We start from the raw sequence: 13,575 nt of genomic DNA on the forward strand, positions 1-13,575 counted from the left end.
CCTCAGAACAGGCTGTTTTCTCTCTGACCACGCCCCCTCAGGAAGTGGATGTGGCCTCGGCTCTCCAGCACGTCGATCTAATGTTTACATGTTGGCTGAATATACACGGCTGCTCACAGACCCGCGTTACTTCAACCCTCTGAATCTGATCCAGAATCTAATCCTGACGGGGAGGCACCTGCAGCAGGACCTTTCTGAACCATTGGTCACAGATTTAGTGTTTCTTGTTGTTTTATTTGTCAGCATGTCGACGTGTGTCTTGGTACACAGCTACAAACATGTAGCTATGTGGCTATATGCTAACTAGCGCTAGCACTTATCCATGAAAACTAAAACTCATCCACTAGATCTTCAAATCTGCAGACGTGGGGAGTCAAAGCGACCTTTGTGTTTATTAAGACAGCCTACAACTAGCATGCCTCCCTCCTAAGCTCCTTGTTAGCACACATGTGTACAGGTAATGAAAAACAGAGGAGGGGTTGAGTTGTATTTTATACAGTCTATGGGCTGAACAAGCTCCGAGCTCTGACTCTGTTACAGACCGGATATTGTTGTTACGTAACAAAAACACGGAAGTCTGAAACGGCTGGTTTCAGCACACATTTACAGAAAGGTGGAGAAATCAGAACAGGGGCAGAATGGATTTTTTTCATTTTCGGGGGGTTTGTAGACATGCCAGGGAAACATATTTCAGGTAGAGAACCATTAAAAAGTCGATTTTGCATGATATGTCACCTTTAATTATCTAAAGCATCAGTAGCAGCAGGTTAATTCATAACAGCACAGGAAGCACAGACACATGCTCATATAGGTAGGGTCATTTTCTGCAGACCAGCTAAATGAAGACACATTAAATCACTCTGAGGGACAGTGGGGGTCACGGGCTGAAAAGTTTGGGAATCCCTGCTCTACTAATATACTACTAACTGTTATTATGTGAATGTCGTTGATTCATTTTAATTAACTTAAAACTTACCTATAAAAGATTTGAGAACTTTGTTAGGTAAAAGACAATGAGTGTTTATAATTGTATTTTAATGCAGTCTGTGGTCAGGTTTTGTTCATAATCCAGTTAGTTTTCTCAAAATAATCCTAATTAGAAATTAAATTGGTGAAATTATAAGACATTTTATTATCTGAGGTGATTTTTATTCTTATAAAATAATGAGAACAAGTTTAATTTGATTATAATTTATCATCTGCAGCAGTCTGTAGTCTCCTCAGTGATTATTCAACTCTGCGCTTTTTTTGTCCTCTCCCGGCCTCCGTACAGCTGTAATGTTATTATCAGCTGCTGCCTGACTGCTTTATGTCATATGAAGCTAACAGGCTAACAGGCTAACAGGGACCATGGAGGATCTGAGCCGGTCCACACCGGGATGGCGACGCGGTGTCACCGGATCCCGATAACCCCCGGTCCACGGTGGCGACCCTCTCCTCTATCTGCTCCGTTCATGTGTTCACTCAGCCGGTTATCTCTCTGTGACCTTTGACCCTCTTCATGTCTTCATCCCGCTCAGCTAGCTAGTTAGCCTGTTAGCATAGTTAGCTGCTATAAAGCGGCTCTGACTGAAGCTAGCGGACTTCCTCAGTCTCTCAGCGGACCCTCTAGACCGGGATGCGACATGGCATCGGTCCGGGTGGCAGTCCGGGTCCGACCCATGAACCGACGGTGAGTCCAAGACCAGGACCCGGCTGTTTGATGCTAACTGTGATGTTTGAACTGATGTTTAGTCTGAATGTGGAGGTTTGATGAAGCTAACTGAGGTCACTGGCTGCCTGGGTGTTTAAATCACATGAACTGACTCAGGACTGCAGGTCTCAGGGCTGCTGGTTTCAGGGCTGCAGGTTTCAGGGCTGCTGGTCTCAGGGCTGAAGGTTTCAGGGCTGCTGGTTTCAGGGCTGAAGGTTTCAGGGCTGATGGTTTCAGGGCTGCAGGTTTCAGGGCTGATGGTTTCAGAGCTGCCGGTTTAAGGTCTGCAGGTTTCAGGGCTGCTGGTCTCAGGGCTGCTGGTCTCAGGTCTGCAGGTTTCAGGGCTGCTGGTTTCAGGGCTGCTGGTTTCAGGGCTGCTGGTTTCAGGGCTGCTGGTCTCAGGACTGCAGGTCTCAGAGCTGCAGGTTACAGGGCTGCAGGTTTCAGGGCTGCTGGTCTCAGGACTGCAGGTCTCAGAGCTGCAGGTTTCAGGGCTGCTGGTTTCAGAGCTGCTGGTTTCAGGTCTGCAGGTCTCAGAGCTGCAGGTTACAGGGCTGCAGGTTTCAGAGCTGCAGGTTTCAGAGCTGCTGGTTTCAGGTCTGCAGGTCTCAGAGCTGCAGGTTTCAGGGCTGCTGGTTTCAGAGCTGCTGGTTTCAGGTCTGCAGGTCTCAGAGCTGCAGGTTTCAGGGCTGCTGGTTTCAGAGCTGCTGGTTTCAGGTCTGCAGGTTTCAGGGCTGCTGGTTTCAGGGCTGCAGGTCTCAGAGCTGCTGGTTTCAGGGCTGCTGGTCTCAGGACTGCAGGTCTCAGAGCTGCAGGTTTCAGGGCTGCTGGTTTCAGAGCTGCTGGTTTCAGGTCTGCAGGTCTCAGAGCTGCAGGTTTCAGAGCTGCAGGTTTCAGAGCTGCAGGTTTCAGAGCTGCAGGTTTCAGGGCTGCAGGTTTCAGAGCTGCAGGTTTCAGGGCTGCTGGTTTCAGAGCTGCAGGTTTCAGATCTGCAGGTTTCAGGGCTGCTGGTTTCAGGGCAGCTGGTTTCAGAGCTGCAGGTTTCAGCATCCTAACATCCTAAACAGGGGCAGATCCAGGGGTGGCCAGAGGTGCACTTAGCCCCCTCTTGAAGTCTGATTGCATTTAAAGGGACAGTGTGTAGAAATTAGGGATGGAACATGATTTCAGATGCTCAAATATTTGTTCTCTAATTGAAAATTGAAGAACTAATTTAATTGTTTTTCCGGTGCCCGGTTGTAATGCAGTATTCCCGCCAGACGGAGGCTATAGAGCGTCTTTAAGCTGTCTGCTAACCGCATTAAATAACAGAAGAAGAAGAAGAACGCTAACTGCATTAAACAGCGAAAGAAGAAGAAAACATCAGCGACAGTCACTGCAGTTTTCTCTGTTTCTGAATCTCACTCTACTACACACAGAGACTGATCATGGCTGTAACATGTAAACAAACACGCCATGCCGCGGCGTCACAGCTAGCTAACGCGACTGCCACACAAACGGACCATTAACAGGACAGGTGTGTCGCCGCATAGATGCCATGTTTAGCATAGCTAGCGGTCGGTTCTTAAAATTGAAACGCTCCCCTGCTCACCCCTCGTGTTCGTGAAGGGATGGTGGCCTTCGAGGACAAGAAGCTCTGAGTATGATCGTCCATTTGTCAAGTTTCTATCATCGTAAACACATATGTTACTAGTTTGTCCATTCTGTGCTGCTGTAGAAAAATGGACGTGCAAGATGGCGGCCTCCATTGAAGGGGACCCGCTATAGTAGATGGATACTACTCACTGTACCCTTTTAAATATGACACACTGTACCTTTAAATACTGGACTTGACAGAAACCATTGTGGAGTGTTTTAACTCTTCTTGAGGAGGGGCAGATTTATTGTTAAAGTACACTGAAATCACAGGTAAACAAAGGTGTTATACAGAAGTAATTAAAAGCATAACAGCTGTGTAAAATGCAGGAGATACAGCAGGAGTGGTTTCAAGTGAAGTCTCATGTGTCTGCTTCATGATCACAGCATGCCGTGGTGTTACACAACATGCTGTGGAGTTACTGTTTGACGCCTGCGTGTCCCACTGATCACCTCTTAACTGCTGACGTGTTGAAGTCTGAATCTTCACGCTCAGACATGCAGAGTTTGTCTTCATGCTTTGACTCGGTCTTTAAGGGTGGAGTCGACCCGGAGAATAAACTGGGGTGGAGACGGACGACAATACACGACTGAACAAACACACCTGTCAGCTGGTTCAGCTCAGGTTCAGTCACACGGGGTTTATGATGTCAGCAGATCATGTTTACACCAAGGTTATTATAGTTTTGCATTTTTCATTAGTTTTTATTTTTATTTCGTTTTGACTTTTTGTTTTCAATTTCAGTTTAGTTTTAATTAGTTTTTGAAGCGGGTTTGCTAGTTTAGTTTAGTTTCTATTTTTTGAAAATGCTTAGTTTTAGTTTAGTTTTTATTAGTTTCAGTATTAGTTTTAGTCTTTTTTGCCTGTGTGCCTGGCCGGGGGTTAGCTTCTGTTTCAGGGTAAGGGGCCTGGCCGCTCTCTCTTGCCTTGACAAGGTATGCTAGGTTAGCCGTCTTGTGTGAGCTTTTCAAATGGACTTTAAGATTAGTGGGATTTTCCCCCTTGAGAAATGGTCCACATATTTTATCACCTTCCATTGCAAGGCACTTACTCCTATCAGAGACAGTCATGCTTGTGCGAATGAGCCAACTGAAGTGAAACTGGCAGAAAACAAACAAAAAATTCATATCCTAAAAAATAGGGAATACTGGTAGATACTCTGAAGGATAGTACTCTCCCTGGGGTGTCGGTCAGAACACACTGGACAGGAGACAGGAGGGAGCTTTAACCGTTTAGTGAATATTCTCCTTGTACAGCACAACAGTTCAGCAGACCCAATGAGGCCACAGAGGAATAGGTATGAGTGTGGTCGGAAACACATCAAATAAATACACAAACATAAGGGTGATGGTCACAATATGGACACTTAGGCTAGCATTACTGACCCTCTATAGTGTTAAATAATATGGTGACTCACTGATACATCTTTAACAATAAAATAAGCAATAAACAATAATCATTGATACAGAGATAATGATTCAGATGCTACCACTACAAGTATACTAATAATCATATCACTCTAATACCACTGCCACCAATGAACCATTAACACTTATAATGATAAATGAACAGAACAGGATCATATGGGTGATTCATAATATGAGATGACGCATGCGCTCATGGCGTCTATTTTCTCTCTCGGGAGTTTTAACCATAGGTTTTAACACACGTGAATGCTTATGGACAGGAAAAGTCAGTTCTCCGTCTCATTATACTTACTTGTTGGGCATTCACACAGGAACGGTTATAAACAGGGCAGGTAGTCGGAGCGAGAGAGTTCGTCTCGATTTAATCCCCCTGCAGTTCTGCCTCGCTGTGAGTGCGCGCGCCCGTCAGCTGCAGGCTCCGTTCGGCGCGCTCCCGCGCTGATGCAGAGAGCAGAGAGCAGAGACGTCCATCCGATCAGTCTCTGACTTTATTACATATCCACTCAAAATACTGAGTTTAAGACGAAAACTAAAGACATGTTCTCTATCATTTTAGTTTATTTTAGTTAGTTTTGTAAACTCACAATACAGTTTCAGTTAGTTTTCGTTTTTTTGTGAAGCCTCGTTTTTATTTTTATTTCAGTTAACGAAAATGTTTTTTCACCTCTCGTTTTCGTTATTTCGTTAGTTTTCGTTAACTATAATAACCTTGGTTTACACCTGGTTTCATTTTTACATGACTCAGTTCATCCATGCAGCAACAAACTGTAACACACAGACAATGTTTTTAATGCAGTGACTTCCACTGCAGAGTCATGTCTGTGTTTAATGCAGTGACTTCCACTACAGAGTCATGTCTGTGTTTGATGCAGTGACTTCCACTACAGAGTCATGTCTGTGTTTAATGCAGTGACTTCCACTACAGAGTCATGTCTGTGTTTAATGCAGTGGCTTCCACTAAAGAGTCATGTCTGTGTTTAATGCAGTGACTTCCACTACAGAGTCATGTCTGTGTTTGATGCAGTGACTTCCACTACAGAGTCATGTCTGTGTTTAATGCAGTGACTTCCACTACAGAGTCATGTCTGTGTTTAATGCAGTGACTTCCACTACAGAGTCATGTCTGTGTTTAATGCAGTGACTTCCACTACAGAGTCATGTCTGTTTTTAATGCAGTGACTTCCACTACAGAGTCATGTCTGTGTTTAATGCAGTGACTTCCACTAAAGAGTCATGTCTGTGTTTAATGCAGTGACTTCCACTACAGAGTCATGTTTGTGTTTAATGCAGTGACTTCCACTACAGAGTCATGTCTGTGTTTAATGCAGTGACTTCCACTACAGAGTCATGTCTGTGTTTGATGCAGTGACTTCCACTACAGAGTCATGTCTGTGTTTAATGCAGTGACTTCCACTACAGAGTCATGTCTGTGTTTAATGCAGTGACTTCCACTACAGAGTCATGTCTGTGTTTAATGCAGTGACTTCCACTACAGAGTCATGTCTGTGTTTAATGCAGTGACTTCCACTACAGAGTCATGTCTGTTTTTAATGCAGTGACTTCCACTACAGAGTCATGTCTGTGTTTAATGCAGTGACTTCCACTACAGAGTCATGTCTGTGTTTAATGCAGTGACTTCCACTACAGAGTCATGTTTGTGTTTAATGCAGTGACTTCCACTACAGAGTCATGTCTGTGTTTAATGCAGTGACTTCCACTACAGAGTCATGTCTGTTTTTAATGCAGTGACTTCCACTACAGAGTCATGTCTGTGTTTAATGCAGTGACTTCCACTACAGAGTCATGTCTGTTTTTAATGCAGTGACTTCCACTACAGAGTCATGTCTGTGTTTAATGCAGTGACTTCCACTACAGAGTCATGTCTGTGTTTAATGCAGTGACTTCCACTACAGAGTCATGTCTGTTTTTAATGCGGTGACTTCCACTACAGAGTCATGTCTGTGTTTAATGCAGTGACTTCCACTACAGAGTCATGTCTGTTTATATTGCAGTGACTTCCACTACAGAGTCATGTCTGTTTTTAATGCGGTGACTTCCACTACAGAGTCATGTCTGTGTTTAATGCAGTGACTTCCACTACAGAGTCATGTCTGTGTTTAATGCAGTGACTTCCACTACAGAGTCATGTTTGTGTTTAATGCAGTGACTTCCACTACAGAGTCATGTCTGTGTTTAATGCAGTGACTTCCACTACAGAGTCATGTCTGTTTTTAATGCAGTGACTTCCACTACAGAGTCATGTCTGTGTTTAATGCAGTGACTTCCACCACAGAGTCATGTCTGTGTTTAATGCAGTGACTTCCACTACAGAGTCATGTCTGTGTTTAATGCAGTGACTTCCACTACAGAGTCATGTCTGTGTTTAATGCAGTGACTTCCACTACAGAGTCATGTCTGTGTTTAATGCAGTGACTTCCACTGCAGAGTCATGAATATAAATGTGTTGATCTGTTACAGGGAGAAGGACCTGACTGCAAAAAGCATCATTCACATGGAAGGAAACAAAACCACGGTCACCAACCTGAAGGTAGAGAACACTGACAGCTTCACACGGACTGGTGATGACCTGTGAATATTGTATCTGAAGCCTTGTTGTTGTTGTGTTTTTGTTCTTTCCTAAAGCTCGCTGAAAGCATCGCGGCAGACTCAGTGAGGGATCGGACAAAGACTTTCACGTACGACTTCTCGTACGACTCCACCGACTCAAAGAGCTCGGCTTTCGTCTCCCAGGAAAAGGTAAACACCAGTCAGAGTTTCTCTTCTTCATACTGTGCTCTCTTTTTTTTAAAGGAGAGTTAAAACTGACTTTGATGGAACAAAATGTAAGGGTAGGTGGGAGGTAGGCCATAGTGGGGTGCCCAAGACCACAAACATAAGGCAACAGGGAAGCAGGGCTCAGTGACTCCAAGAAAGGTCTATGGTTAGTAACTTTAAGGGGTTTTGAAGATTTATATTAAGTGACAGGGAGAGAGAGGAGATAGAGGAGCTCAGTGCAGTAGAAGTCTAAGCCTATAACAGTCTAAGCCTATAGCAGTCTGAGCCTATAGCAGTCTAAGACTACAACAGTCTAAGCCTATAGCAGTCTGAGCCTATAGCAGTCTAAGCCTCTTACAGTCTGACCTTATAGCAGTCTACGCCTATAACAGTCTGACCCTATAACAGTCTGACCCTATAACAGTCTAAGCCTATAACAGTCTGACCCTATAGCAGTCTAAGCCTATAACAGTCTGACCCTATAGCAGTCTAAGCCTATAACAGTCTGACCCTATAACAGTCTGACCCTATAACAGTCTAAGCCTATAACAGTCTGACCCTATAACAGTCTGACCCTATAGCAGTCTAAGCCTATAACAGTCTGACCCTATAACAGTCTGACCCTATAACAGTCTAAGCCTATAACAGTCTGACCCTATAACAGTCTGACCCTATAACAGTCTAAGCCTATAACAGTCTAAGCCTATAACAGTCTACGCCTATAACAGTCTGACCCTATAACAGTCTGACCCTATAACAGTCTAAGCCTATAACAGTCTGACCCTATAGCAGTCTAAGCCTATAACAGTCTGACCCTATAGCAGTCTAAGCCTATAACAGTCTGACCCTATAACAGTCTAAGCCTATAACAGTCTGACCCTATAGCAGTCTAAGCCTATAACAGTCTGACCCTATATGAGTCTGAGTCTATAGCAGTCTGAGTCTATAGCAGTCTGACCCTATAACAGTCTGAGTCTATAGCAGTCTGACCCTATAACAGTCGGAGCCTATAGCAGACAGACCCTATAGCAGTCTGACCCTATAGCAGTCTGAGCCTATAGCAGTCTGAGCCTATAGCAGTCTAAGCCTATAACAGTCTGACCCTAGAGCAGTCTGAGCCTGTAACAGTCTGAGTCTATAGCAGTCTCAGTCTATAGCAGTCTGAGTCTATAGCAGTCTGACCCTGTAACAGTCTAAGCCTATAACAGTCTGACCCTAGAGCAGTCTGAGCCTGTAGCAGTCTGAGCCTATAACAGTCTGATCCTATAGTAGTCTTAGAACAGCAGTCTAAGCCTATAGCAGTCTGAGACTATGGCAGTCTGAGACTATGGCAGTCTAAGCCTATAGCAGCATAACTAAGACCTGGTCCAAGCCTGATCCAGCTCTAACTATAAGCTTTATCAAAAAGGAAAGTTTGAAGCCTACTCTTAAAAGGAGAGAGGGTGTCTGCCTCCCGGACCCTGACTGGTAGATGATTCCAAAGGGGAGGGGCCTGATAACTGAAGGCGCTACCTCCCATACTACTTTTAGAGACTTTAGGTATGGCGAACAGGCCTGGATGCTGGGCCAAGGGTCCCCGTTGATGGCAAAGCGAGGACCCGTTTAACAGCCAAAGAAAAGTCGAGGGGGGCGAAGTTTATACTGTTCTTTATGGTTTTCTACCTCCCTGTTTTCTGGGAAGCTTAAAACCCCACCCGCTTGATTCTTATATCCGTTAAACATTAAGACCATGGCTTGATCCACAATGCCTGTTTTTGTTCCAAACCAGCGGTTCAAAGTATAAAGTGATCTGTACCCAGTGGAGCATTTAAAGCGCAGTGTTAGGACTAATCTCCATCCATCACATGACCCTTCAGTTCTCTGGGCTTGGACTGCTCTGGTCTAAACTCCCAGTGTTAGGCTGGGAACGTGTGTGTGTGTGTGTGTGTGTGTGTGGGCAGCAGGAGGATTATAGAACACAAACTCACTTCAGTTCAGACTAAGCTAAGTTTTCTTAAGGCCCTGTGCTTTGTTATTAAGGTTGGAACAGCTGTGGTGTCACCAGCGTTTGGACTGTAGGAGGTTTTTACAGATTAAAGAGATTAGTGCCTACAGCAGGTCGTTTTGATTTACAACCCCAACTTCATCAGAGTTTGGATGCTTGAAAATATTAAAAAGACAACATGTTGAAACTGAAAAACAGAGACATGTCTGTTTTTAATGCAGTGACTTCCACTACAGAGTCATGTCTGTTTTAATGCAGTGACTTCCACTACAGAGTCATGTCTGTGTTTAATGCAGTGACTTCCACTACAGAGTCATGTCTGTTATTAATGCAGTGACTTCCACTACAGAGTCATGTCTGTTTCTAATGCAGTGACTTCCACTGCAGAGTCATGTCTGTTTTAATGCAGTGACTTCCACTACAGAGTCATGTCTGTTTTTAATGCAGTGACTTCCACTACAGAGTCATGTCTGTTTTTAATGCAGTGACTTCCACTACAGAGTCATGTCTGTTTTTAATGCAGTGACTTCCACTACAGAGTCATGTCTGTTTTTAATGCAGTGACTTCCACTACAGAGTCATGTCTGTGTTTAATGCAGTGACTTCCACTACAGAGTCATGTCTGTGTTTAATGCAGTGACTTCCACTACAGAGTCATGTCTGTGTTTAATGCAGTGACTTCCACTACAGAGTCATGTCGGTTTTTATTGCAGTGACTTCCACTACAGAGTCATGTCTGTGTTTAATGCAGTGACTTCCACTACAGAGTCATGTCTGTGTTTAATGCAGTGACTTCCACTACAGAGTCATGTCTGTGTTTAATGCAGTGACTTCCTCTACAGAGTCATGTCTGCGTTTAATGCAGTGACTTCCACTACAGAGTCATGTCTGTTTTTAATGCAGTGACTTCCACTGCAGAGTCATGTCTGTGTTTAATGCAGTGACTTCCACTACAGAGTCGTGTCTGTTATTAATGCAGTGACTTCCACTACAGAGTCATGTCTGTTTATAATGCAGTGACTTCCACTACAGAGTCATGTCTGTTTTTAATGCAGTGACTTCCTATACAGTCATGTCTGTTTTTAATGCAGTGACTTCCACTACAGAGTCATGTCTGTTTATAATGCAGTGACTTCCACTACAGAGTCATGTCTGTTTTTTATGCAGTGACTTCCACTACAGAGTCATGTCTGTTTTTAATGCAGTGACTTCCACTACAGATTCATGTCTGTTTTAATGCAGTGACTTCCACTACAGAGTCATGACTGTTATTAATGCAGTGACTTCCACTACAGAGTCATGTCTGTGTTTAATGCAGTGACTTCCACTACAGAGTCATGACTGTTATTAATGCAGTGACTTCCACTACAGAGTCATGTCTGTGTTTAATGCAGTGACTTCCACTGCAGAGTCATGTCTGTTATTAATGCAGTGACTTCCACTACAGAGATGTCTCCAGGTGTTCTGGGAGGACCTGAATGGGTGTTTGGTAGAAAGTGGATCCTCTTTGGTCTCTTCTGGGATGTTTGGTCTAAGCTGAACTCGGGTTAGGATGTGAGCTTGTAGGGCGGACTCTGTGTTTACTCTGCAGTCCGGCTCATCATGAGCTCTCAGATCACTTTACAGCTCTGTAATGTCAACACTGAGTCATGTGAGGACCTAAATCTGGAGAGCAAAGTTTCCCCTCCTCATGCGTCAGTGAGTCAGCGGCCTTAAAGTGTCTCACTGAGGCAACATAAATAAAATGTTCCTTCTGGTTTTAATGTTTCAGGTCTTTAAGGATCTGGGTTCAGATGTCCTGAAGGCGGCCTTTGAGGGCTACAACGCCTGCGTCTTCGCCTATGGACAGACCGGCTCCGGGAAGTCCTACACCATGATGGGAAATCCAGTGAGACAAAACTCAGCCTCCTCATTCCAGACTCTCTTTTCCAGAGAGACTTTCAGAAAGTGATAAATAATCAATCACTCTGAAGTCGTCAGGGAAGGTTCCAGGCGTGTCTCATTCAACAAAGATTACAGGAGACAGTGAAACTAATGATCCATATCAGTCCTCCATCAATCAGTCAGAGGTAGTCTGAGTCTGTAGACCCCCACAACTCAAAACATGGGGACACACAACACAGCAGATAAATATAAAAACATAATCTTTCTCTTTGAGGTTTAAAGGTACAGAAAGGTCAAATATTAAAAGAACAAAGTGAGACTAACCCATAATACAAGAAAAATCCATAATATTAAGATATAACAAGAAGACAAATATCAGTTATATTAACCCAATAACCCAAAATTACTGAAATAATGAGATACTCAGTCAAAATATGACATCAAAAGGTAAAAGTTCAAATTCTAGAAGTCAAAATAAATAATTAAAAATTCAAATTATGAGAGAGAAAGAAACAATTATGAGAAAACATTTAAAAATATATATAAGAAAAATACTTGTGAGAAAACAAATTTAAAGATATGAATAAAAAACGAAATGATGTGAAAAAAGTCAAAATTATAAGATATAAATTACCTTTTTGTTGGAAAAAATAAAAAAGATTGTCAGATATAAATTCAAATGTTGTGACAAAAAATTTAATTATGAGATAAAGATAAGATAAAAATAAATGTAAACATTATGAGACAAATGTATATCAAAGAAATATAAAAATATGAGAAAAAGCTAAAAAATAGATGGACATAAATTCAAAAATTCTGAGAAGAAAATTTACAATTATCAGGTAAGATAAAAACAATATGAGAAAAAAAAATACAATTTTGAGATCTAAATTACAAAATTGTGTGAAATAAATCCAAAATATTGAGAAAAAAAATTATGAGATAAATTAAAAAATATGAGAAAAAAGCCAAAACTATGAATCAGAAATTAAAAAAGTTATGAGAAAAAATATTTAAAATTGTCTGATAAAAATTCATCTTTTCACTTTTGGAAAAAAAAAGTCAAATTTCTGAGCTAAGAAAAAAAAATAACATAAGAAATAAATCAAAAGTTTAAACTGAGATTATTTGTAAAAAAAAATTAATTTCAAGATTTTGCAGTTTGGTGAAAAATTTCTGTTTTGAAATAAAAGTTAAATTTTTAACATGAAATGTTGAAATTATGAGAGTTGTGATAATAAGGCATATTTATGAGATAAAAAGATGTGATAATTGATGAAAAAGTAGAAAGTTATTCAGTTTTTCTGTTTGAATTTTTATCTCATAATTATACATTTTTAGGCGTAATTTTAATATTTTTAACATTTTCCTTTTTAAAGCTCCATCTCTTCTTTAACGCTGTCAGACACTTTGAATCTGATCAGACCTTTCAGAGTCTCTCCTCGACATGTCACTCTTTCTGTTTGTATTTTATGATCTTGTGTTTGATGAGTCCGGCTCTTTAATAATCTGGATCTGATGTTCAGGGAGACGCAGGTCTGATCCCGAGGTTCTGTGAAGGTCTCTTCAGCCGGATCGCCGGGGCCACTCGATGGGATGAAGCCTCATTTCGAACAGAAGTCAGGTGAGCTGTGAAGTTCTGTATTCAAGTCTCAATCTGATCCTGGACTCCACCTTCTGGTGCTCCTCATAATCCTGGAGGACTAAGACATCCAGAGCTCTGAGTGAGGACTTTATCTTCCTGCAGTTACCTGGAGATCTACAACGAGAGGGTGAGGGACCTGCTGCGGAGGAAGTCCACCCAGACCTACAACCTGAGAGTCCGGGAGCACCCGAAGGACGGCCCGTATGTGGAAGGTGAGACCGACCAACAGAGTCCTGCAGAGGAACGACATGTGGTGCTGTTTTTAAAGCTCCTGCTGAGTTTGGCGCCCCCCTGTGGACAAACAGTGAGTCTCCTCTCTCCTGACCTCAGACCTGTCCAAACACCTGGTGCAGAACTACAGCGACGTGGAGGAGCTGATGGAGGCCGGGAACATCAACCGCACCACGGCCAGCACGGGCATGAACGACACCAGCAGCCGCTCGCACGCCATCTTCACCATCAACTTCACGCAGGTCAGACACGAGGGAACGACTCAGGGAGGAGGAACGGTTCCTCAGTCTTCATCTTGAA

The 13,575-nt window shown here is 42.8% G+C and overlaps 1 protein-coding gene across 1 annotated transcript; it reads left to right on the forward strand.

Annotated features, from left to right (window-relative positions):
* The first annotated feature begins 1,302 nt into the window (after window positions 1-1,302).
* Window positions 1,303-13,574, forward strand: LOC117809308 (kinesin-like protein KIF16B). Its single transcript, XM_034678884.1, has 7 exons — window positions 1,303-1,672; window positions 7,235-7,304; window positions 7,400-7,513; window positions 11,287-11,403; window positions 12,926-13,023; window positions 13,147-13,256; window positions 13,375-13,574. Exons 1-7 carry the CDS (start codon window positions 1,626-1,628, stop codon window positions 13,572-13,574), a joined length of 756 nt encoding a protein of 251 aa, XP_034534775.1. The 5' UTR covers window positions 1,303-1,625.
* Window position 13,575: the final 1 nt, after the last annotated feature.

Source organism: Notolabrus celidotus, unplaced genomic scaffold (genome assembly GCF_009762535.1).
Source record: "Notolabrus celidotus isolate fNotCel1 unplaced genomic scaffold, fNotCel1.pri scaffold_251_arrow_ctg1, whole genome shotgun sequence".
Taxonomy (NCBI): domain Eukaryota; kingdom Metazoa; phylum Chordata; class Actinopteri; order Labriformes; family Labridae; genus Notolabrus; species Notolabrus celidotus.